A 26,455-nucleotide genomic window follows, 5' to 3' on the forward strand; every position below is an offset into this window, starting at 1 on the left:
GCAATTATGCATCAAGAAGTGGTCCTACAATTGAGTAATTGTGCCACGACATTATTTTAAAGTTTTAAGTAATTAAACAAGTGGCACTTTTATTTATGTATATATTATGCTTTACACAATGATGAACCAGTAATTTGTCTTAAAAGGGGAAATTAGCTATTATGGAAATGAAAATGGATCTGAATAGAATGAAATGGATGTAAAATATGCCTTGGTGGTGCATTTCTGTACTACTTTTTGCAACGAACAATTAAACATAATTAAATACAGAAGCAGATTTTCTTCTATCTTTTGAAAAATATTTTATTTGAAGTGCTATGATGTTTTTTCACCTCTCCTCATATGACATTAAACCCCAGATGGAGATGTATACAGTAGCGCCTACCAACTACAGAAGCGCTATATCACTACAGAAAGTATAGCTAACTAATGATCTACAGTAGTTCGTCTTTCAAATATCCAGGGCCTGGCTTGAAGGGGTCAGATTCCATGTATGCCTCTGCACGATAAACTCCAGCATCATTCATACGATTACTAAGCACATGAAGGATAGCCTTCTTCGCACCATATTCATCTCGGTTGTTCTCAACATACTGTTTGGCCTCTGCTGCAATCTCATTGACAAAGTCAAACCGGTTGTCCTCGTTGAGTAATAGTCTATGAATGTCCATTGTCAATAGTTTACCTCCATCCCTTATCTTCCTCACCTGCTCCTCAAGGAAAGGAATCCTTTCCATTTTGGCGTCTAACGTATCATCCTTTCTCGTCTGCAAAAAATTAGAATAAGCAAATATATTATCAAGCCCAACAAGCAGGCCATAAATATAATGGAAATGAGTTCGATCATGATTTAAAACAAACAATAGAGAAAAAAGACTAGATTCTTTTCTCCTTTGCTCAGGTTTTCTGCCCTTCCAACATCATATCTGGGAGAGAAATAAAGGAAGGCTAAACAACAACAAAATACCCAGTGTAATCCCATAAAAGTGGGGTCTGGAGAGGGTAGAGTGTACGTAGACCTTACCTCTACCTTGAGAAGGCAGAGAGGTTGTTTCCGAGAGACCCTCGGCTCAAAGAAAGAAGAAAAAGAGGCAGTAGCAAAAAGTTTTAAATCCTAAATCTATAAAAAACTACCAAGTTTTACAATTGACAAGTCAACCCCATAGAATCATTTTTTCCAACAGAATAATTAACATACCCCCTCCGTAAGTATGCAATCTGGTCGGAATCATTTTAACCATTATCACGGAATAGTACTGTTGTGTTGATCTTATACCCCCTCCGTAAGTATGCAATCTGGTCGGAATCATTTTAACCATTATCACGGAATAGTACTGTTGTGTTGATCTTATACCGGCATCGTAGAAGTTAAAATTTGCTTAAAGAGTACTAGTTGAGAAAAGCTAGATAACATGCTTGCACATAAAGCTTAGAGATGTTGGAGCTAAAGATTCCATCCTGACAAAAATTGAAGTCAGCCAACCAACAGTGCACACAAAGATAAAGCCCCGAGTGATGGGTCCATCAAGAGTCACTGACTGGAAAAATAGCTCACACTAATTGGAAGGTATAGACACGTAACAAATTCCAGGATCATATAACTCTTTGAATTGCTGAGAGTTCATCTATTACTAAGATAATTCAAAAGTCATAACTTACAGGTTATCTGGAGTTCCATAATTTGGAAAATATTGATTAAAGGGGTTAGCTATTGTTGCAGTCAAAATAGTCAAAGTGCTTATTTGTAATTAACTTAACTTGATAGATATCGTTAGTGAGCTGTTAGCTTTGAGTTAAAGGTTAGGTTCTTGGATTAGTAAGTCGGTTAGTTCAGTGTTATTAATATAAAGCTTAGATACACATGTATGTTAATGTTACTCAGGTTTTCAGATATAGAAAGTTTCTCTTTCTCCAGAACTTTCTCTGAGCTACTATCTCCTTCTTCATCAATTCAAATCCTCCCTTTAGTAGCTTTAAAGATGTCTGATTAGGCAACTAACCCAGCTATTCACCTTCAATGAATGACTTCAAAGTAAAATACACCCTATTCCAGGTGATGACTACTGAAGAACACCAAATGATAGTGGATCTGTTATGGTACATTGCAAGGTATGGGACTTGAGTCCCACATCGGTATAGAAATGTGCTGATGTGGGATTTATATAGCCTTGTGTTCTCCCACCTCAATAGCTAGCTGTGGGGGTGGGGTTCTCCCTAGGTTGCATCAATGGTATCAGAGCCATCCACCACTATCTGTGCCCATCGTGCCATGGATGGTGATGCCGGTACTGCAGTGTTCGGCCAGGGCTAGCAGTGTCTATCACACAGCCGTCGAGGACGACGGATGCGGAGCGTGGTGGTTTGTTATGGTCCATTGCAAGGTATGGGACTTGAGTGCCACATCGGTATAGAAAGTGCTGATGTGGGAAGTATATAGCCTTGGGCTCTCCAACCTCAATAGCTAGCTTTTGGGGTGTCGTTCCCTGGGTTGTATCAGGATGCACTACAGACGATTCACAATACGAGGTGGTTTTCTCCCAGAGGGAGATGAAAAAACAAGAGATGATGGCTAATTTGTGGAGGGAAAGAAAACATAACAAACCCCAGAAGTTGTGTAATAGAACTTGACAGACAAAAGAAAATATTTAGTAAAGCCTGAAAGCATTATGTGTTTGTCTCAAGAACCTAACATTGACAGCAACTGGTAAAAAACTTAGGGTTCACATATTACAACTGGTAAAAATCTTAGGGGTCGTTTGTTTCACATATTAGTTATATAGGTATGCGGTGATTAATAACTGAAGGAATTTTTTTTTTTTTTTTTTTTTTAAAATCAAATAATGAAGGAATTATTACGCGGTGATTATTAATGAAAAGATTGGCATATATGAAAAACTTACTCTAAAAGGACATTTTATCTTTAAATAGTTCAATCCCAGTATTGCTAATACACGTTTCTTATCCACATTCGATCACGCATAAAATAATACATAAATTTTCACATAACTCATGTCCAGAAGATGAAAGTGGTGGAGATGAGGATGTTGAGATGGATGTGTTGGCTTACTCGAAGAGATAAGGTCAGAAATGAAGTTATTCGGGAAAAGATGAGAGTAGCCTCTGTGGCAGACAAGATGCGAGAGGCGAGACTGAGATGGTTCGGACATGCCCAGCGGAAGAGACACAGATGCCCCAGTGAGGAGATGTGAGAGGTTGTCGATGGAGGGTTGGAGGAGGGGTAGAGGTAGAGATAGGCCGAAGAAGTATTGGGGAGAGGTGATCAGGCAAGACATGGCAAGTCTTCAGCTTACAGAGGACATGACCCTAGATAGGAGGGTGTGGAGATCGAGGATCAGGATAGAAGGCTAGTGGTAGAACTAGTAGTATTTTCCTTCCCAGTAGCTTAAGTATTATTTTCGTCATTCTACTTAGTATTCTCAGTTTTGCCCTATAGTTTCTTGTCCTTGATTTTCTGCTACTATCTGTTATTTCTTGTACTTCAAGTATTTTATTTATCTATTCTTTTTTTTTTCAGATTGTTTATCGTGGTCTTCGATCTTGCTCTATTTCATTTTCGTACTGCTTTAAATTACTTGTCCTTATCTGACTTTTTTGCCATGCTTTCTCTTGAGCCGAGGGTCTTTCGGAAACAGCCTCCCTACATTGTAGGGGTAAGGTCTGCGTACACTTCACCCTCCCCAGATCCCACATTGTGGGATTGCACTGGGTACGTTGTTGTTAAAGTTGGATATTGTTGTGGGATTGCACTGGGTTGTTGTTGTTGGATATTATTTAATAACGCCAACCAAACACCGGATTAGTTATCTGGCAATTATTTTTCGTATACGGCCAACCAAACACTATATTATAATATGCGGGATTTTATGTTGAGATTAAGTATTATGGTACCATTGTCCATCAACCAAACGAACCCTTAAAATATCATTATTATTCCATAATAAGCAAGAAACAAAATATAAAATCTTAAACTAATGGGAATCACTAATTTCACTCTTTAGAAGGGGCCTCATATGAAAACCTAATAGCAGGTCAAAATGCGAGGCAGAACCATCAAGGCATGGCTTCTGCTAAATTCAGAATACCGCTAAAAAATGATTTACAATTGGAAAAACATTTTGCCTTGGCAGCAACCACAAAACCAGAATATCTGCCTATGGTCATGATCTACCGTAAAAGAACCCAACCAGGACTTAGCCGTATACATACAACAACCATTGTCCGATCAGATGCCTTAACCTTGACTTCTCGAGCCACATATACTCGGGCTATAGTGTTCAGCCTTAATCATTTGACATACAACTCAGCCAAGATAGCAGTATACTCTTCGAATTTAGTAGGTTCCAAAACAAGATTAGCATGTAATTCCGAATTTCCAATACAGTTAGATCATTATTTCCCCTGCCTTCAATCTCTAGCGGGTCCAGTTTTGCGCCAGCATCAGGAGAGAAGTCTTGTACTGACACAAAACTTAAAACCCTGATGTGGGAGACCCAATAGGTTTCAGTATTCTTTTGAAATGGAATAGGTTTCAGTATCTATCACTTTTCCGACAATGTTTGTGGTTATTGAATAAATAAAGCCCAAGCAAAAGAAAAGATGCCTAATTTGATATGCCAAATAAAGAGGATGAAAGGATCTGACTCATATCAAACGTAGATATTATCTCTCTTCCAAAGAGGATGCAATCAAGCTTCAGTAACAATTCTAAGAATTCACCACCTAATAAGACAAGAAACTTCTCTTGCAAATCCAGGCACCCAAAACGGAAAGAAAAAAGAAATCAAAAGTCCAAACTAAATAAACACCAAGCAAAAATGAAGAAAATTAGTTATCAGCCTATAAGAATAGATCAAGCATAGTCTAGAATGTCTACCACAAATATGGTTTTCACTAGAGTTACGCTAAACACACTACAACAACAACAACAACAACAACCAGTGAAATCCCACAACGTGAGGTCTGGGGAGGGTAGAGTGTCTGCCAGACGACTCCTACCAAGGTAGGACGGCTGTTTCCGAAAGACCCTCGGCTCAATAGAAAGCATAAAAGCATAACAAGAGGTCAAATAAGGCCAAGAGATTAACGGTGTGAAAAATATTTATGCAATTTAATCACTTTAAAGCCAACTACAAACAATTGTCTAGGTTAGCATGAGTTGATGCAAGTAACCTGCAAAAATCAATCAAACTGAGTATAAAATTTGACGGTGGATATACCTTAAATCCTTTCAATTGTAGCCTATACGAGCACAACACTCCACAATACTTCAAAACCAGCCTATCCTAATAACTAAATCCCAGTAACTTCAATGGTATACAGGAAGAGATACATTAAGAACAAACAAAATTAAACAAGCAGGAAAGAGCACCAACTAGAAATCCTTGGGATTACCAATTTTCTTCGCCTCCATATTTTCCTATGTCCACGGCCTTCGTTTTTAGAATTCGACGCGCTCTGTACATCAAATTTAAAAATATATATATTACAAACACCTGTATAAAAAAAAAAGCAATATTTTCAGAAATATACAGCTTTTGAAAATATTTATGCCACGTAGCCTATTATACTGACAACATTATAACTGGGGGAAAGCATTATACATAATGTATCGACCTTGTATAAAGTGTATAAAAGGCGTTTATACACAAATATGGGCTAAATCGGGTGTTTATACACAAAGTACGGGCTGCGTGGCGTAAATATTTTTAAAAAATAGACGCAAAGCGTAATTTTCCCAAAAAAGGTACAACTGAAAGGTAAAGTGAGGATAACGAAGAAAAAATCACCTGTGACCGAATGGAGAAGTTGAGGCGTTTTGTATTTTCAACTGCTGCAATTCTCTGCATTTAACACAAAATTAAGAACGGAGCCGTTGTAAAACGACGTCGAATCGAAAAACAAAGTAAAAATAGCACGAGGAGTTTACAGGGAAAGTTTGTAGAGTTGAAAAGCCACTGAAAGTTAGGGTTGATGCTGCCATTGTTTGATTGAGCTCTTCTTCTTTCTCCCTTTGATAAAATGGGATAACCAACAATGATGATATGTTCTAGCAGCTTTGTAAGTTTAACTTATTGGCACTTTGGACCCCCTGATTTGTAAAATGTTCCACTTATGCCTCAGTGTTTCGCCAAGTGGTCATTTGTTTCTCATTGTCATTCTTTCCAAAAGGTTCAAAAATACCCCCTAAATTTCATAAATACCATAGAGCATCCTCTACTTGGTTTTTGATCTAAAAATGCCCATCACCTATTAAAAATAGGATAATGATGCTCTCACTGTTTGCAAATTGGGTAATTATGCCTCTATTACGTTAATAGACCTTTGGGTCTAATATATCTCTTTTTAAAACAATACCTTTTTTGGCTTAGACCAACTCTACCTCGGTAAAAAGGCTAGCCGCTTATTTATTATATAACAATATATATGGTATTTTTTTCTTCATTGGAAAGATGTACTCTTTTTTTTGGCATAATATATAAATAGGTCCTCTAACTTGGCCTCGTTTTTTAAGTATGCCCTCCAACTTTGAGTGTGCACAAGTAGGCACCTCAACTTGTAAAAAGTTAAACACATAAACACAAACTTGACGTAAAGACATACTTTTTTTAGGTGTCTAGATAGTCATTTTGTAAGTTAAAGTGTTCAATTGACAAAGTAGAGATAAGTTGAGGTGTCTACTTGTGCACATCCAAAGTTGGAGGGCATATTTAAAAAATGAGACCAAGTTTGAGAGCCTATTTATGTATTATGCCTTTTTTTTTCTTCTGGGGCTCATGAGCTTTCTTCTCCATAAAGGGTGAACACATACATGTGTGGATCTAGGAAACATTTTTCAAATTTCTCCTGCTTAACTTGATCAAAAAAATTTGAAAGCATTTTCTCTAAGAAATAAGTTTCATAAATGAAGAAAACTCACTTAAATGAGAAAAATGAGTTTCTTAATGTAAGTAGAGAAAATAAGTTCCACAAATGGCATTCCACATTCGTAGTGTCCTTTACACCCTCCAACACACTTCATCTTCACCCCACCCTTGTATCCCCTATCCCCACCACCCCCACTTACATAGTATTTGTCTGTACTATGTATAAATACTTTTAGAATAATATTTTTTGCTTACATACTGAACATAAGAAAATAAATAAGAAATTCACTTATTTTTCTAGAAAATATTCATAACGAACACGTACCCCAAATTGTTACTTTTTAAAAAGTGGGATAAAAGATTACAGAAAATCCGAGATCAAATCTCAACAGAGAAAAACAATTTCTTTCCATTTATCTGCTAGATTTTGGAGAAGAGAGTTATTCAATATTTATAGTAGTGGAAAATAGCAGGAACACAAGAAATAGTTTAGATACTCGTGAAATAATTGGTGGAAGGTAGCAGGTACTCATCTGATCTGGAGATCTATTAACTTGACAAAGAATCGACTTGCCACTACGAGGGCAGTTTTGTGCGATTTTTAATAGTTCAAGGACATTTTGAGACTAAAAAACGAAATGGAGAGCATTTCTCATTATATTTTCAATAGTTCACGATCATTTTTTATCCTACCTATACATCACTACTATATGTAAATGTAAAAATGATCGACCAAGAGTATTAATTGTACATTTAGCTCAGTCATACAAGGCTAAACATAGGTCTTCTAAAAACATATGTTCTGATCTTTATTTTCTCTCTTCCTCTTCAAATTACTCTTTCGGTCCTATTCATCTTTTTAGCTTGGCATTACAACTTGAGGGCTGCTTCTCTTTAATTTTTGCTCGAATCTTCTTCTTTTCGGCTCTCTCTGTTTTCTTCTCTTTGCTTGCCTTTTCGAGATCTCTTAATACTTTTCAATTTCATGGCTGATATTTCTGGTTGTTGTGGTTCTATCTTTCAATGGCAATTCACTTGCTTCGCTTGTAGTTGCCGACAATGATAAGCTAATATCATTTCTGTGTCGGCTCATCGTTAAATCAATTAAGCAAGTTTTAGTAAGTTAACAACCGTTAATTCTTAAAATACAATCTATTTTTATAGTTCTTGAATTAAGATTTCCCTACAGATGACCTTTTGCCATTCTTGCGGTTTCAGTTTACCCATGAGATCCGGTTCAGGGTTTCAATGGCATTTGAATTAAATTTCTTTTTTGAATTTTTATCTGTGTGTGAGTGGGAGTTTTTTCTTTTTCATAGTGTGAGTGAGGTGTAATAACCTAAATTCTCTCTTTACTGTAAAACACATTCCTTTTCCTCAAATCTCCATCAAGGAGCTAAAGAACTTCAAAAACAACTCTCCACCGCTCAAAAGGTGAAGAACCACATGGAAAAACAGCCTAAGCGAAACAATAGCATACTAATGATTAAGGATTTGTTGAAGGTGATTTATTTTGGTAAGCTGCTTCGTCATGGACAGTCGTGGATCCAAGATTTTCATTTTGGGGTTTTCGAAAAAAATAACAAAAGCTAAATATAAAATATAATGTTGGCGATGAGAATCAAACCTACAACCGAGAGACAATTTTGAACACCCTGGATCGCTTGAGCTAACCTTTTGCATTTGTTCGGGGTATTCAAAAATTAATATATATATGTATATATATATATATATACACAAACAAAGAAAATCTACTCTATATATACACTGAATTTTTTTACCAACGAATACCCTCGACACCCTCTAAATCCACCCCTGATCATGGAGCTATGATGAGGGTTGAAAAAGCTAAACAGAATATGAAGTATTGTTTGAGGCCATTGTAAATATGTTCGAGGCGGACTTGGACTTTATCTGTAAGCGCAATGACCTGATTATTTCTTCACCCAATGAACCTACGGCCTCACACAAGCAGGCCCTTGATTGGTGCCTTGATTGTGCAAGCCTCTAGTTAGAAAATTCTGATAAACTCATTGGACATGAACTCAATGTTACTTGTGAGTGCGATATCCCCTAATTGAAATGTCGATTAGAGATTTTTATATTTCTCTATTGCTGCAGATTCCAGGGTGAAATCAAAGTTGGTGAAGATCATAGCTTACATATATTATATACTAAGAAGGTAAATGCTTTTACGGAGACTTTCAGCTACTTCAAATATAGTAGTTTAGGTAATGTTGGGCTGGAGAGAGACTGGTGTTAGGTTTTACTACCTATTACTTTATTAGTATTGGACACATAATCAAGTCTTGTTGGAAGTTTCAATTTGCAGTGACTATGACTAAAACGATCGACGATTTTAAGACTGCGATAGAAGTCTTTGAATATCGTCAACAAAAACTTATATTGAGGACAATGAAGATTCTTTACGCCAGTCTCAAACTTTCAAAAATGTTGAATCTGAACTCAAACCCAAACCCAAACCCAAGTCCTTATGATCAAATTGCTCCACCCCAGCTATTGCTCCACCGCCACCCTCAGCCCCAGCCCTAGTTGATTACCGTTATTACCTTTGCAAAGAGAAACTTAACTTTCAGTTTGTCAATGGAAACGTCAACACAATTCTGACATTCACTGTGGAAACACTACAAAAAAAATGGGTAATTTGTGGAGGTTGAAAGTTGCAATTTGTGGGGTTTTTAGACTCCTCAAGCAATTAGCGGAGGCTAAAATCCTCGCGAATTGCAATTTTCAACCTCAGCAAATTATCCATTTTTTTTTGTAATGAAACACCTTTGAATGTTGGATCTGCTTAACTGCCTTCCGTACCAATTTAAACAAGCAAGCTGACATGGAAGATGACCGCTGAAGTTGAAGAATAAACCCTACTTTGCTTTTTTTCATATTGTTCTTTTTTTTTTCTAGTTTACATCCGATTTTACCAAGGCTGATGTATTACCTCGGTCTCGGATTGCTCTTTTTCACTTTCTAGTTCTCACTTTTATCACTGCATTTTTGTTTTTTTTTTTAAAAGATTATTAATGCCAAATAAGTGAACACGTGATATTTTTTTTTTTTTAACACTAGTTCCTTAAGTTTTAGAATATTTAATATGCAGAAACAACACCAAGAAGGAACAACTGTGCCTCAATAGAGTTATTGGCCTAAAGCGGATTTTTAATAAGAGGCAAATGTTCTTTTTTATCATACTTGTTGTTTATAGTGTAGTATTTTTTTAAGTGACATAATGATGTTATTGCTATCATTTATATCAGTAAGGATTAATTCAAATTAATAAGATATAAATCATGTGTTTGCAATACAATTCGTTAGATGTTTTGTATGAAATTATGTTTACTAATATAAAGTTTAATTCAAAATTCTAAACTATTTCTACTGTAAGAAGTAGACAGTTTTTGTTTCTTTCCTTTTTTATAAATATTTTTTACCTTTTATTTTTGTTCAAACCACAATATTTTTTAGGCGAAAATAAAATAATAAAATTCACTATTAATTAAAAAAATTGTGCCTCAAATTTCTGGGGTCTAAAGCAAAGACTTCATAAACCTCCCCCTTGAGCCACCCAGTGGTGGACTCAAAATTTTAAGCTCGTGGGTGCTCTTCTTTTCATATAAAGTTACTATAAATCACATAGTATAGGTGCACGAATATTTAAACGCGGTAGTTTACAAAGTTAATGAAGAAAACACAATTGACATTATCATTATTTATTAAAAAAAAAAAAAAAAAAAAAAACTCAAGATGAATTCGCTTGAAGGATTTTTTAACCAAATAGCCAGACTTTCTAAAAAAAATGAAAAAAAAAATTAGAATGTTGTTTTTTTCTTTTTCTTTGTTAAAAGAAATTACATGAATATGAAAGAAAATCAAAAGCTAAAGTAAGTATAACAGAGGAGGAGGAGGAATCACCAAGTTGAAAATGAGTTAAAATGAAAAGCCATAAATAAAGTATAAGTAAAGGAATTGAAGGACCTGAAAGAAGGTTTGTTGGAAGGAGGGAAAAAGAAGGAGAAAAAGAAGGAAAAAGTTTGACTTTAAAGCAGAAAAAGCTGACTTGAGTTACAAAACATTTGTATCATGCCAGGTTCGAACCCGCACACTTCTTCCCAAGGTAGGATTTCATGCCAGGCACCTCCAAAGCACCCATCAAGATTTTCATTCATTGGATGCTTTTGGTTTAATATATCTATCCTTTGAAAAGTTTATATACAAATATACATAATTTACGTCGGGGTTAATGGGTGCTCGAGTGCCGGTAGATTGCATGTGGGTCCGCCCCTGGAGCCACCCCGACCTTGAAAGAAGAAAAAAGTAACCCGCTCAGTAATATTAACATTTATTTATTCATTGGTATCTATATAATTATGGACAATAGGAGAGTGGTATGACACCTCTCTTGGATCATGATTCCATTTACCCTTTTTTTTTTTTTTTTTTTGCCTTTCTTTTGATTTTAAAAAATTGCAAAAATATTTAAAGATACCTCATTTATCTCTCTCCTTATTATTATTACAATTACTGATTTTCCTGAAATTTCTTTTCCTTCCTTCTTTTTCTACCGTTTTCTTTTTCTAAAATGCAAAAAAGAAAATAATAAAGTTCTTGTATTTATGTATCTCCTCACGGGGCGAGCCGTAAGTCTCATGGATCTTTAATTTTTTATTATAATGTAGTAAATTAAAGTATAATAACACAAAAAATTTAAAAAATACATCAATAGTTTTATTAAAATTAAAGCATGATTAAAGAAGCTAATAGAAAACAGAACTTCTAACATGATTTTACAAGTATAAATAAGGCAATGATATAATAGATATTATGAAATGCAAATGAACTCTAACATCTTAACTTTCAACAATAAAAGAATCACAATTTCTCATAATTTATTACTATCATACTATGCAATTTCCTTCCCTAAAAGAAAATAACCAATAAACTTTATCAGTATTATAATTAAAACATCACTCCTTCATGAATAAAAATAAAATTACTTTCAAATAGGGAAATAATAAAATATGATATTTTTGAGAGATAGGACAAAAATATGAAGACCAATGACAAGTGAAGATGTAAAATTCGGTTATGTATTTTTAAAAGAGTTGAGTGGTAATCACCCTCATGGTGTTCTCAAATAGTAGTAAATATGCAATACCATGCGTTGTTATTTGAGTTACGCCCAATCTTCTTATTTCTATAAATGGAAGAAAAGAAACTATTAAGCATCATGCATTTATTAAAGAATTATGAAGGCCAACAGTGTTAACTAAAGAATTTGACATATAATTTGTATAAGAACTGTTAGACGAGCCTCGAGCGTTAGGCATTAGGCATGTTTAGGGCCTACTGTTGACACCTAATATTTGCCCTCCGGTAATTTTATTTAATTATTCAAATTTTCTGAGTCACGGACAGAGTGAAATATACATTTTACAACAATCGAATTACATCAAGTCGAATTTACAAGTCGAACGGAGTGTAGTTTTATTTAATTAAGAGTTTCACAATCTGATAATTATAAAAGTACAACTGCTAGTCTTCAAAAATGAATGAGGTAAGGAAAAGCCAAATTACAACAGGCCACGTGTAAAGGTTGAAAGGCCTATTAGGTCCCTGTGAGGATGACAAAAGGGAGCTATCCTCCCTTATATATATATATATATATATATATATATATATATATCAAAATGTTTTGAAAATGTAGACATACGTCAATTATGGATCAAATGTATCCCTCCAAGTTCAACAAATTGTTCTTTAAGAAGTTTCCCAAAGTCTCCTTCAATTTCCTTTTCTTTGATTTTCAAGAATCTTAGATGTTTTGGGAAAGCCTTAGGGTTGTTTCCTCTCAAAAAGTCGGTCAAAACGAATTGAGGAAGGGTTTTGACGAAGTTAGAAGTTTATATAGTTTGAAACTAGAAAAATGGGGTCATGCGTCACCTGTGCGTCGCACTGCCATCGCATGTTAGGCCATGTGCAGCACATGTGGGCGCACAGGTAGCGCACAAGGCCAAAAATTTGTCAGAGACAAGTTACGTGCGAGCAAAGAGCTCAATTTAGCTCCACCATATATGGTTGGAAAGGTATTTCAAATATCTACAACTTTCATGTTTTAAGTTTTCTCAAATTCTCAAAGAATTTTCACGTAATTAGGTTGGAATCAGACCTACCATAAACTTAGTCGACTCTATCGTACCTCCGGCACCTCACTATTCATCTTGATCTTAAAACAACAATCTCCACCCAAACTCATGCCGATAGGACTTCATATAGCTAGAATGTCACACTAATACTCATTTAGCACGTTTACACCTAACCCGGATTTGCGGAATGTTACAATATATTACTATCATACTATGCAATTCACTTCCCTAAAAGAAAATAATCAATAAACTTTATATTATAATTAAAACATCACTCCTTCATGAATAAAAGCAAAATTACTTTCAAATAGCGAAATAATAAAATATAATAATTTTGAGACGTAGAACAAAAACATGAAGACCAATGACAAGTGAAGATGTAAAATTCGGCTATATATTTTTAAAAGAGTCGAGTGATATTCACCCTCACGGTGTTCTACATAATAAATATGCAATACTACATAGATCTAAGTTCAACAAATCGTTTTTAAGAAGTTTCCCAAAGTCTCCTTCAATTTCTTTTTCTTCGATTTTCAAGAATCTTAGATGTTTTGGAAAGGCCTTAGAGTTGTTTTCTCTCAAAAAGTAGATCAAAATGAAGTGGGTGTTACACCTCGAAAAATTTCATGTCGTTGCACAGTAAATATACTAACGCAGGGTGAGGCGAATATGATGTTTCCGCAAGTAAGAAGTAGTACTTAACGGTTCCCATTAAGATTCCAAAGACGTTTGAAGCAAGAGAAGAGAGTTCGTTAAGAAAGGCAAAGTATACGTTGTGTTTCGGAAAGGATTTACAAAGTACCGAATTAATGTTGACTTAATGATGTCTTAAAGAAGAGTTATAACGCCTCTTAGATTGTTAATGAAGTGTTAAACAAGTGCTAAGAAGGTTCCATAAGAATTGGAGGCAAAACGAGTCGACGAGGACAAGTTTCGGAAATTGTGGATTTGTACAGTCCTTTATACGGACCGTATAAAAGATACTGCCCGTATATCTGTTTGTATAATCTGTCCAGAGAAGGGTCCTCCACTGGAAGTATTATATGGTCACACATACGGACCGTATAAGTTATACGACCGTACGTGTGTCTCGTATAAACCCGACGGCGTATTTTTAATTTTAAAAAGGAGGCCCCAAGTTCATTTATTTCATTTCCCATCTTCTCTCCAACACTCTCCACACCTCTAGAACTTTCCACACTCTTCATTTACAAGAATCCAAGATAAATCAAAGATCAACATCACTAATCCAAGGGAATCAAGTGTGCGGAGTCTCCGTGGTTGCCTAAAGTCAAGAAATCTCTTTGGATTGAAGCTTGTGGTTTTTCCTCAAGTGAAGTATTTTCATCTAAAGACCATTCCCACATTATCAAAGGTAAGTTTTATGATCATTTCATGTTATTTAGAATATTGAGGGGTTGAAAGACTTGGATTATGGAAGAAAATAGAATATGGAGCTCAAATGTGAAAATAATGATATTTTTGAATACTAGTTGACATGAATCATGACTCTTGATGTATTACGAGAAACACCTTGTTGTAAACGATACAAATGACGTTAAGGAAGTATAATATGAGAACGAATATGATGTTGTGTGATAATGTTGGTTATGGGTGATTTGAAATGGGATTGGAAGAATTGAATAAGGTATAGTTTGATGAAGGTTGTTGATCATGATATTATGAATGTTGTTATTGACGTTTGGGAGTTGTTATATCGTATGGAGAAAGTTGTATAAATAAAGGAGATGCTGCCCAATTTTCGTTAGCTTTAGCTTAAGATTAAGTACGTTTTCAACTATCTAATTCTAGTACGAATTCCTTTGAATGTAGAATTACGAACTTGGAAGGGAGCGTATAGTCGGCAAGTTAGAAAGACATAAAGGTATGTAAGGCTAGTCCCTAATTTTCTAAGGCATGATTCCTATGACATGATTCCCTTTATCTTTCCATGACCTTCTTACATTCCGGAAACTATGAGGCTATGTTTATAAAGAGCTTCTCATGAGATAGAGATAAGAGATATGTTGTGAACACGATAATGAAAATGATGAGTATATGTCTAAAGATTCCAAAGCCTGTGATATGATATTCTTATGAAGTTAATGACTCCTTGATGATATTCATTGTTGTTACACTCACCTTATAATGTTAGTTCCTTCAAGGTGAGATACAATGATTATGATTACTCCATAATGGAATCGGGGTTCCTCGACCTTACGTCACCTAGATAGAGACATAGTTTGTATTTGAGGTCTAATGTATGCTTTATGAGATGTATATGATGATGAGATTACACCGCGCCTAGATGGACGGGCATGACACCGCGAAGGCGGGATGCTTATGATTACACCGTGCCTAGAGGGCCGGGCATGACACCACTAGTGGGCGGCGTGTGATAGTTACCCTGACGCGGGTTAACGATGATGGTATATACGATATGCATACATGTGTTTTCCTTTAAAGGTTAAGCAGGTTATATCTTCAGCTCATGTTTCATCGTTTTCCTTATTATGCTATTACTATTCATGTCTTACATACTCAGTACAATGTTCGTACTGATATTCTTTCTTTTTGGACGCTGTGTTTATGCCCACAGGTAGACAGAGAGACGGTGCGGATCCGTAGGAGCTTAGTAGCAGATTCACAGGAGCACCCCATTATTCCGGAGGTGCTACTTATGATCATATTCTTTTGCGTATATATATTTTGGGCACGACGGGGTCCTGTCCCGTCCTTATGTCTAGTACTCTAGTAGAGGCTCGTAGATATATACGTGTGGGTTGTTAATGTCCCACGATGATCACATTGTACTTTTGTATATCATTTTTGTAGCCGTGAGGGCTTATGTATATAAATATGGGTTGCTTTGAAGATTATATATGTTCAGATGGAGTATGATGATTACCCTAATGAGTGGTGCTCGGTAGTCAGCTCTGGGTACCCGTCATGGCCCCCTAGTCGGGTCGTGACAGAAAGGGTTTTGACGAAGTTAGAAGCTTATATAGTTCGAAACTAAACAAAGGGGATCGTGCAACACCTGTGCATCGCACGTTAGGCCACGTGTAACACCTATGCATCGCACAGATAGCGCACAAGGCAAAAAATTTGTTAGAGACAGGTTATGTGCGAGCAAAGGGCTCCATTTTAGCTCTACCATATATGGTTGGAAGGTATTTCAAGTATCTACAACTTTCATGTTTTAAGTTTTCGCAAATTCTCAATGAATTTTCACATAATTAGGCTGGAAGTCAGACCTACCGTAAACTTAGTCAACTCTGTTGCACCTTGGGCACCTCACTATTCGTCTTGATCTTAAAACAACTATTTCCACCCAAACTTATCCCGATATGACTTCATATAGCTAGAATGTAACATTAATACTCATTTAACATGTTCACACCTAACCCGAATTTGAGGAGTATTACAATATATTACTATTATACTATGCAATTCACTTCCCTAAAAGAAAATAATCAATAAACTTTATATTATAATTAAAATATCACTCCTTCATGAATAAAAATAAAATTACTTTCAAATAACGAAATAATAAAATATACTCCCTCTGTTTCAATTTATATGAACCTATTTCTTTTTTAGTCCGTGCCAAAATAAATGACCTCTTTCCTAATTTGGAAACAAATTCACTTTATGAAATGATTTACACACAAATATTCAAGACTTATTTTGAACCACAAGTTTCAAAAGTCTTCACTCTTTCTTAAATGTCGTGCCCAGTCAAATGGTTTCATATAAATTGAAACGGAGGGAGTAATAATTTTGAGACATAGGACAAAAACATGAAGACCAATGACAAGGGAAGATGTACAATTCGGCTATGTGTTTTTAAAATAGTCAAGTGATATTCACTCTCACGGTGTTCTACATAATAAATATGCAATACAACATAGATACTATTTATCTTTTTCTATTTATTCGACCCCCCTATTCCGCCCAAAAGTCATTACGCTTTTAAATACAACAAGCTTAAGTTCGTGACTCTCAATTGAAAAACCTAAAAGACTCGTTAACTATAGCCGTTACTATAAGAGGGAAAAAAAAAAAAGTCACCGAGTGGTAGGCTTGGGATTTGCGGCTATTACGGTTTTCTCCAGAAGACATCATTATGACAAATGGATATTTCCTAAGGTTTCCCTTTTCAAGGACAAAGTAAGTGTCCAAAATTTTTCGTCTTCTTAACTACTGTTATTTCGGTATATCAATTTTGTATTGAACACTTAGATAAAAGTTTTGAATCAGTAAATGCTGTCATTTTCATTTTTCATTGTCAAAATTAGAGTGTCAATTTGTGATTAATTAGATAAATCATTAATCTCTCATTATATGTGTGCTTCAACACAGTGAGAATACATATAAGGTGCACCCTTGGCTAATTAGATAGAAGAGTCTATTAACCTCCAATAATTTACATTGCATATTTTTTTCTTATTTTTCTATTTTCAAATTATTGCATCTCCACAAGTTGTACGTTTAACATTTCTGTATTTTCTTGCACAGTCATTTTCGGACAAATATACAAAACGAATATTCTCGACGTTAGAACAAGCTTTATTGCGCTCAATCATCATTTATGAAGGAGATGGTATTTATTGTGTCATCTTTAATTTGCTTCCGGATTGGTAAAATTAGCTTCCTAATTGAGTAGAAATATGTTTGATTATTTGAGTTCTTTTTCGGCAACAAATAGAATTAATTTTCTTTACAGTTTAAAAATGAAATTTAAAGTCACCTGAAAAAGCGAAAAAACAATAATTTCCTAAACAGTTTATATTTGAAAATGATAAGTCGACACGGAATTTACCATATCTAAGGTAATTACTTTTTTAACGTAATATGAAAATTTAGACAGCTTACTTTTTCTTTTATATTGATTGTTCATTTATTTTTTCTGTTTTTAAGCTTGAGTTTCATGTTCTTCGGTGTTTATGCTAATTTTTTTAAAAAAAATTCGTTTGTTCCTTATTGATGGTCACTGAGGTGTGCTAAATTTTCAAATCATAGAATAGAGCTATTGAAAAGAAGACATTAGTTCATTATTGCATTAAATTTCATTATTTCTTGAGCATTTGCATAAAAAAATAGATTTGCTTTTAAGTCGGGAAAAATAATGTTTGTAATTACATTTTTGCCTAGATAGAATTGATTGTTTAAGATGAAAATTAAGCTTTACTTTTGTCTAATTTAGGGGTTTGAGATTTAGTGGAAATGAAGAAGAGTAAAATTAGGGGTGACAGATCTATTAAAGTTTGAGCGGGTTACTAATCCACTTATTTATTAAATCCAACTTATTTTGATTCGTCCATTTGAAACCCTAGTACACAATACAGACAATGATGCATTAGCTCTCGACATAAGCAACTCAGATAGTTAATTTCCAACAAATAACTCGCTAGATCTATTCAAGTTTGAGCGGGTTATTGATCTAATTATTTATTAAACCGAATTTGTTTTGATCCGTCCATTCAACACCCTAGTACAAAGTACAGACAATAATGTATTAGCTCTCGCCAGAAGCAAGTAAAAACAGTTAATTCCCAACAAATGACTCGACAGATCAATTGAAGTTTGAGCTGGGTTATTGATCCACTTATTTATTAACCCATCTCATTTTGATCCGTCCATCTGCCACCTTAGTACACAGTACAAATAATAATGCATTAACTCTCGGCAAAGCAAACTCAAATAGCTAATTCCCAACAAATAACTCGCCAGATCTATTCAAATTTGAGCGGATTATTAATCCACTTATTTATTACCCCCATCTCGTTTTGTTCGGTGCATTCGACACCTTAATACACAGTACAGATAATAAGTAATGCATTAGGTCTCGACAGAAGCAACTCAAATAGTTGATTACTTAATTCCCAACAAACAACAGCCCCACAAAACCCAAAAACATACAGTACGACTACAAGTCTAATAACTAAGGAAGCTTCGGTCTTTATTTCCTTATAATAGTGGATAAAAAAAGTAACCTTAAATCACACAAAACGACGACGTTAAAGCGGTGAACGTGAGTTACACGGCCCACAGCTGGGGTCCACTCAGTCAAAATCCTTACAATCAAAGCAGATTTTTGATTATAAAAAGCGGCGCACAAGTAGAGAGAAAGCAGTAAAGCAGAACAACAACAAACAATTGAATTTCACAAACATTTTAAAGTAACAATGATGAACAGATTGAAGAAGATGCTCGCTTGGTTGTGCCATTTTCCTTAATCAGTGGTTAAGCTGAACTCAACTCATTTCCCTTTTTTCCAAATTCTCTAGGGTTTTGAAATTTTCAAGAAACCCTAACTAGTCTACTAGCTTAATTTTGTAATTTGGGGGGGTCCAAGATTCACTGAGATACATACACGCTGCCAAGATTTGAACCCCCAAAAAGAAATGGACAGATCAAGATCTAAGAGGTACTATTATGACCAAGATTACGATTCTGAGAACTTACCCAGGACTAAACAGAGATATGGTGGTGATTACCCACGTGGTAATCATCATTTTGCACCACCTACCCACCACCGTAGACCTGTCTCTGGTGGTGGTGGTGGTGGCCGGAAAATGCAAGACCCTTCACTGATGGTTACTACTACTTACAGGATTTTATGTCATGATGTTAAGGCAGGTGGTGTTATTGGGAAATCAGGGAGTATTATTAAGGCGATTAGGCAGCACACTGGGGCATGGGTGAATGTACATGAATTGATTCCAGGGGATGATGAAAGGATTATTGAGATTTCGGATACGAGAAGGAGGGACCCTGATGGTAGAATGCCGGTGTTTTCGCCAGCTCAGGAGGCGTTGTTGTTGATACATGAGAGGATTTTGGATAGTGAAGCTGGTGGAGGAGGTTATAGTAGTGGTGGGGTTGAAGTGGAAGAGGAGTTTAGGATGAGGGGTGTTAGTGGGAATAATCGAGCTGTGACGAGGTTGGTTGTGACTAGAATGCATGTGGGATGTTTGTTAGGGAAAGGTGGGAAAATTATTGAGCAAATGAGGATGGAGACTAAGACACATATTAGAATATTGCCCAGAGATCACAGTTTGCCCCGTTGCGTTTCAATGTCAGAGGAGATTGTTCAGGTTTTCATCTTATACCGTGACTTATATACATCGTTGTTGATAAAGTGACCCAGAACCATAGCATTACTTGAACCACATATATAGATGCTGAAAGAAAGAAACTAATGACAAAGACAACTACTTTAAAAAATTATTTACCATTGGGAACTAGGGTCATCTGATATTGCAACATGTATCCTAAGTGAAAAAAAACACTTATTCACTTGACAAGAAGACTGATGATACCTGAGTTTAGATGACATACAAGAACGAAGGAGATCTGAACCAAAATGGCTTAAATAATGTATGCCTAATGACATTTTAATGATTGCCTAATGTTTTAAGCCGTGATTTTTGAGCACCTATATTTATTTTCCTGAGTTTGGTTAATACCGGGGCGAGGTTGATATTACATTATGACAACCCAAATCTGCTATATGCTGAGTAGTGTATCTACAGATAGCAACAACTGCTACTATGCTTCAATTCCAGGCAAGTTGGTCTTGGCTATGTGAATCTTCATTGTCCATGTCACTCCATTGAAGCTCGTCTAAGTCTAATATTGCTTAGTAGTGTATCTCTCCCTCCTCTATGTTCAGTTGGTCTGTCAAGAAGTGTGAATAACATTTCATTATCCCCTTCTGGGGAAAAGTTAGTGTCTATTACATGTTAGATATGGACCACTTGATTCGTGGGGGCTTAATTATTTGTGATTGTTTTTTGATCAGTAATTTAGATGGTAATGTTGCCACTGTCTGATTAATGACTTGTGATTCTTAGGTAGCCACATTTAGTCCTCAAGAAATCCAATCTTTGCTTCTCCTTTTTAGTCTAAGACCCGTCGCTCTTCAATGAACCATTGGACCCTGTTAATGAAGCAAATCAGCTGATTCTCTTGCGACTGATTGTACTTCTTTTGAAAATCCTGTTTTCTTTCTGGTCTTTCTCTTGTTTGTTCTTTTGTTTCAGAGGGGATTCGAGGGATGGAGATACTGATTTTTAGGTTGCAATAAAGCAGCACCTGTAACATACTTTGGCCTTGGTTATATCATTACTGAAACCTGCATCCAGAAAGTGGCTCTTTTTGTCTGAGACTATATGGTGCTTTCTTTTTTTATAAAATGTGATGATTACATAGGGATAACAACAAGCTGATGGTAGGATCAGCAGGGGCGCATTTCACACACATACTCAATTCTGAAATAGACATTGGTCTAGTGTTAGTTGCAATTTAGTTCTCTTGTTTATTACATACACAGGAGTCCTATAGTTGGTGACTGCTGCATATTAACATTCCATTATTTGATGGTTGACACAATTTAACATGATATCAGGATGCCTGATTTCCCTTTTCCCTACTCCTGTATGCGTAAAATGCCTTGAATGGGTATTTCAAATGAGGTATTTGATGTCCGGTATTTACCCATTGGGCGGAGGTCAATATGTATGTCAAAATGAGCTTTCATTTTAATGATTCAGCTGAGAGCTTCACAAAGTGTTATTTAAATATGAATCATCACTAACAAATTTGTTTCTAAAGCAATTAGAGCAAATTAACTGTTGATTTCCTTGAGGAGCTTGTATGTCCTGGTGATCATGTAGATATCTGCTGAAACTCTAGGGCTATTCTTTTAAGCATTGCACTTTCTGTTTTGATGGCTAAACATCTCTATGTTGGACCATATCCTGCTCGATTTTCCTTCTGAATCCATCAGAACATTTGCATTTGCACCATATTGTTTTTCCTTTGGAAGTCCAGGTGATGGTTTTGAAAAGAATTCAAACAAAAAAAGAAATTGATACATTTATGCAGTTCGTTGCCTTCATTTGAACGTCTAAAAAGGATATTGTACTTGCGACTATTTTCACCTTTCCTCATAGTTGCTGTGATATATTGCTGACGTTAAGGTAATTCTCAGACAGTGCACTTAAATATTTTCTTTCTGATGTATTGCACAGGAGATTTCTAATTAAAGAATGTTAAAATACTGCTGCTATTGGTTTATAAGCTAATTTTCTTGTGTTTGATGATTCTGAATCATATAAATCATGATATTTAGGTGTAAGGTTTTCCACACTTGCTTGTGGCAAATGTATGCAGTGGATTGTATTGGATAATTAATGTCTGCTTGAAGAGCAATCATTACTAGCTCACCTTTATGTGTTATGTCTGAGGCTTGTTTGCTTGCAGGTTGTTGGGGAAATGAATGCTGTGAAAAAGGCCGTAGAAATTATTTCCTCACGCTTGAGGGAGAGCCAGCATCGTGATCGTGGTCACTTTCCTGGCCGGCAACATTCTCCTGAGCGGTTCGTCCCTCCTGATGATGAATTTATTCCTCACATGAACAATCGCAGGATGTCTGAAAATGGGTCTACTTTTGGATCAAGGCTGCCTGCTTCTATGAGCAGTGGTCGAAGCAACAACTTTTCCTCATCCTCGTCTGGATATGCTATTGAATCTGGAATCAGTCCCGGCAATGAGAATGGACAGGTCATGTATGTTGAAGATCTTGTGTTCCGAATTCTTTGTCCAGTTGACAAGGTTGATACTGTTGCTGGGGAATCAGATGGAATTATAGAGTTGCTTCAGAACGAAATTGGTGTGGATGTCAAGATTTTGAATCCCGTTGCCAGCTCAGATGAACAGGTCATAATCATTACGTCTGATGAGGTACTCCCTCTCCTCTTTCTTGTTCAGGTCTCAGTAAGTTATTGCCGTTTTTGACTATGAAAGTTCTAATTTTAGTTTGCTGTTTGCTCAAATAGGATTTCATTAGCTTTGTTCTCCTTAGCCTCATAAAATATCTTTCTAGAATGGTGCTTAGAAGTTTCTGAAAGATATCTGGTTTACATTTGTCTTTTAGGGTCCAGATGATGAGCTGTTTCCTGCTCAGGAAGCTCTTTTGCATATCCAAACCCGCATTGTTGATCTTGCTCCGGATAAGGAAAATGTTATTACAACTCGTTTAGTTGTGCAAACAGATGAAGTTGAATGTTTGGGAGGAAGAGATGGACTATTATCTGAGATGCAGAAAATAACTGGTGCTACTGTCAAGATTGTACCAAAGGAAGAACTTCCACCATGTGTGTCAGGGACTGATGAAATTATACAGGTCTGTCCATTTTCTTTTAAGCTTCTGATGATACCCATGTAGCTAATCTGATCTCATGTTCTTTAGTTGATATGTGCACCAGAGATGGTGCATATTTGGACAGTGCATTCCTTTCTCAAGATGCACGGGTTGTGCAACAAAGGGAATCTTGTGTCTGCAATTTTATCAGCTGCTACTAATTTTCCTAAATGTCTTGGTTGTGTAAAAGAGAGTTTGAGAGAATTCAAAATAATGATTAGAGCAGTAGTGGGCTCCAATTGTTGAACTCATTGTGTTTTCACATGCTATGTAATTCTCCAAATCTCCAGATTGTTGGAGAGATCACGGCAGCTAGAGAAGCTCTTGTTGAAGTGACATCGAGGCTTCGGAGTTATACTTATCGGGAGTTCTTTCAAAAGGATATACCCTCACCAGCAATACCTGCCTCAAGCCCAGCTAGGAATACTATTGGAGCAGACAAAAATCCTTTCAACAACACATCTCCATCTCAACAAAACTACAGTGTGAACGATGTTCCAACTTCAATCTATCAAAATGCACCAGCCAAACCAATGGCACAACCAGTAAAAGTGAGTTAATTTTTCTTCCTGCTTGTTTCCGGACCTTTACTGTCAGATCCCAATGAGCCGGATAATTAGCTTGCCAAATAGCCGTAGTTGTATCAAAGAAATTTCAAGTAGCAGGATAGCCTGGATTCACAACCCCCTGCTATATTTCCCTAAAAAGGTGTATCTTTTGTAGGAAACTGGGGTGTCTGCCAGTGAAATAGCCAAGCAAAATGAAAGTGAGCGTCGTGAAGATATTCCGAGTGGATTGAATAGGTAACAGTTCTCTATTTTTTCTTAAACCATGGTAGTTTGCTGTCTTTGAACCCAAATTTCTCTTTTCCAGAACGCATGTAACATTGGTCACTAGAAGTATATTGGAAGTTGTCATCCCTCCACATGCAGCGCCCAAACTGATAACAAAATCAAGAAATAAGCTTGCTCAGATTAGTGAGGTCAGTTCGGCTTCTTCAGCACACACACACTATTTCAGAATCACATTTGGCTAAAGCTAGTATTACAGTTACATTATTTTATTGCTGACAGTTGTCAGGAGCAAATGTTAAATTGGTTGAAGATAGACCCGAGGTAACAGAGAAGATCATACAAATATCAGGCACACCGGAGCAAGCAGAGAGAGCTCAAAGCCTGCTTCAAGGGTTTATTTTAAGCAGTAAGTATCTTATTCTCTGTTCAGCTCGACCCTGAAGTTGGCATTTAGAGAGAGAACATAAAAAAGAGAGTGCCAGTACAAACCATGAAACCAACAATTATAAAAAAGTGAATAGCATGACAAACAAACAAAAAAAAAAAATAAGTGTGCCAGTACAAACCATGAAACCAACAATTAAAAAAAAAAAAGAAAAAGTGAATAGCATGCAATGCCTTACGTAATGTAATTCTTTGCTTTATTATTCAGCCCTAGAAGATGAAATGCCATGACAAGTTTGTGTGGCGAGTAATGCTCAATGTGTGGAGGTGCCTTGAAAGTTTTCCTCTGTAGATCGACTTCCCTGAAATTGTCCGTTGTAGTAGGGTATTCTAGGCCATCGCGAGGCACTGGCAAGTAAGAATGTACAATATAAAAACTCGGTGCTGATGTAATTTGTAATGTTTAATCCCTCATATTGTTGGGTCGTATTTGGAATGTACTATCAACACTCCTGCACTGTACAGGAATGTAATGCTGTTAAGTTTTTTGTGCAAACTCAGGCTGGTGCTTATTTTTCCAGCAAAAAGGAAATGTCTTTTTCTTGTTCCTCTTTTCATTTTATTTTTGTACCCGTAAATGGATATATTGCGCAGGTGAGGTAGGGAGTAAAAAGCGACCAGCACCTTTACATTGACGTTCCTGTTTTATGTATAGTTGATACAATGATTTATGAGCTTCAAACTTGCAAAACTTGTTCTGTGGAAGTGGCTGTTTTGGCCAGGATTGCTAAACTCTGCCTCCCTTGACTGAACCCGCTTTTGCCCACTTGATGCTGTCTTTTCTATCTGTCCTACCTAAGAATTTGTCAGTCTGTAAGGATGAAGAATGCATATGTTTTCAACGTGTAAACAGCATGTCATGTTTGAGTTGATGGGTTGAGGTACATGGAAGCCGACAAGAAAGGTGTGTTTGGTATGACGGGAGTCATCTTTCCTTTAACAAAAATGTTTTCCATGACTTTTGTCATATCGAACATCTAGATAACAAAAATGTTTTCCATGACTTTTGTCATATCGAACATCTTCATCTAGAAGAGGCTGCGAAGGCCAAGTGAATGGGACAGTTTTTTTCTTTAACATGACACTTCTTTCTTAGCACATTACTATAGTAGCAGAGTGCTTTGTAGCTCTGCTCCCAGACTACCATATACATAAGCAAATTTTGACATACTTCAGAATGCAAAGAAGTACCAATTTGTTTCTTTAATAAATATTGTCAATTGAACGAGTCTTAAATTCTTAATTAAGATCTTGTAGAAGTTACGAAGTGTTTGTTATGCTTCTTATTTGTAGCCTAACGGTTACAATTCATACAAATACACAATTTTGTGGCAACTCAGTTCGATCTTCTAGAAGAGTAGAAGCTGGAAGCTAACTGTGTAAAATGTAATCCTCAATAGTTCGTTGGGGTTGGAAGACTAGAAGTTACGTCCCAAGGCCTCGGGATTCATTCGATTAGCATAACGGGTTGAGATTTTTTATAGTAAAATTTACTTGGCATAGCTTCCATTATTACCTATTTATGGAACATAACTAAACTTTTCAATAATTATATTTAGTAGCTAAAGTATAACATATTTACTCCACATAGCTACTTTGTCAGCTTTTTACCACTCATCGATAACTTTCCACACCCCTAAATTTAAGCCAACAAAAACGTCTCTCTCTCTATCCCACTAACTTCACGCCATTATTCACAATATCCCTAAATTTTCTCCAATTTCAAATCGCTTTACAATTCTACAACTTCCCTTTGTTATCTCTAATTAACTACTCATTAATTTCACTCATGATTCAAATCTAATTCCCAAAAAAGGTAAGATTCTATACTGATTTTTTAATTTTCACCGTGTATTTAACCTATATTTTCGGAGTATTTTTTTTTTTTTCGTTTGAATCAAGAATGCAACTCTAAATAATTAATTATCGTTGTTTGTTCTTGTTTTTTTTGCTTAGATT

The 26,455-nt window shown here is 35.9% G+C and overlaps 2 protein-coding genes across 3 annotated transcripts; one reads left to right on the top strand and one right to left on the bottom strand.

The window, feature by feature from the left end:
- Window positions 1–277: 277 nt before the first annotated feature.
- LOC132056400 (protein PLASTID TRANSCRIPTIONALLY ACTIVE 7) lies at window positions 278–6,068 on the bottom strand. Of its 2 annotated transcripts, XM_059448574.1 has the most exons (4): window positions 5,948–6,068; window positions 5,810–5,861; window positions 5,413–5,489; window positions 278–767 (listed from the first exon to the last, which is right to left on the bottom strand). In XM_059448574.1, the coding sequence occupies exons 1-4, from the start codon at window positions 5,999–6,001 to the stop codon at window positions 435–437; spliced, it is 516 nt and encodes a 171-aa protein (XP_059304557.1). In that variant the 5' UTR covers window positions 6,002–6,068; the 3' UTR covers window positions 278–434. The 2 variants fall into 2 exon arrangements, with proteins under 2 accessions (XP_059304557.1, XP_059304556.1); XM_059448573.1 differs by having other exon boundaries at window positions 5,413–5,475; window positions 5,808–6,065.
- Window positions 6,069–19,164: 13,096 nt separating this feature from the next.
- On the top strand, window positions 19,165–25,043 carry LOC132056401 (RNA-binding KH domain-containing protein RCF3). Its single transcript, XM_059448575.1, has 8 exons — window positions 19,165–20,148; window positions 22,319–22,798; window positions 22,992–23,240; window positions 23,549–23,809; window positions 23,982–24,061; window positions 24,132–24,240; window positions 24,332–24,458; window positions 24,705–25,043. Exons 1-8 carry the CDS (start codon window positions 19,456–19,458, stop codon window positions 24,725–24,727), a joined length of 2,022 nt encoding a protein of 673 aa, XP_059304558.1. The 5' UTR covers window positions 19,165–19,455; the 3' UTR covers window positions 24,728–25,043.
- The last annotated feature ends 1,412 nt before the right edge of the window (window positions 25,044–26,455 follow it).

Source organism: Lycium ferocissimum, chromosome 5 (genome assembly GCF_029784015.1).
Source record: "Lycium ferocissimum isolate CSIRO_LF1 chromosome 5, AGI_CSIRO_Lferr_CH_V1, whole genome shotgun sequence".
Taxonomy (NCBI): domain Eukaryota; kingdom Viridiplantae; phylum Streptophyta; class Magnoliopsida; order Solanales; family Solanaceae; genus Lycium; species Lycium ferocissimum.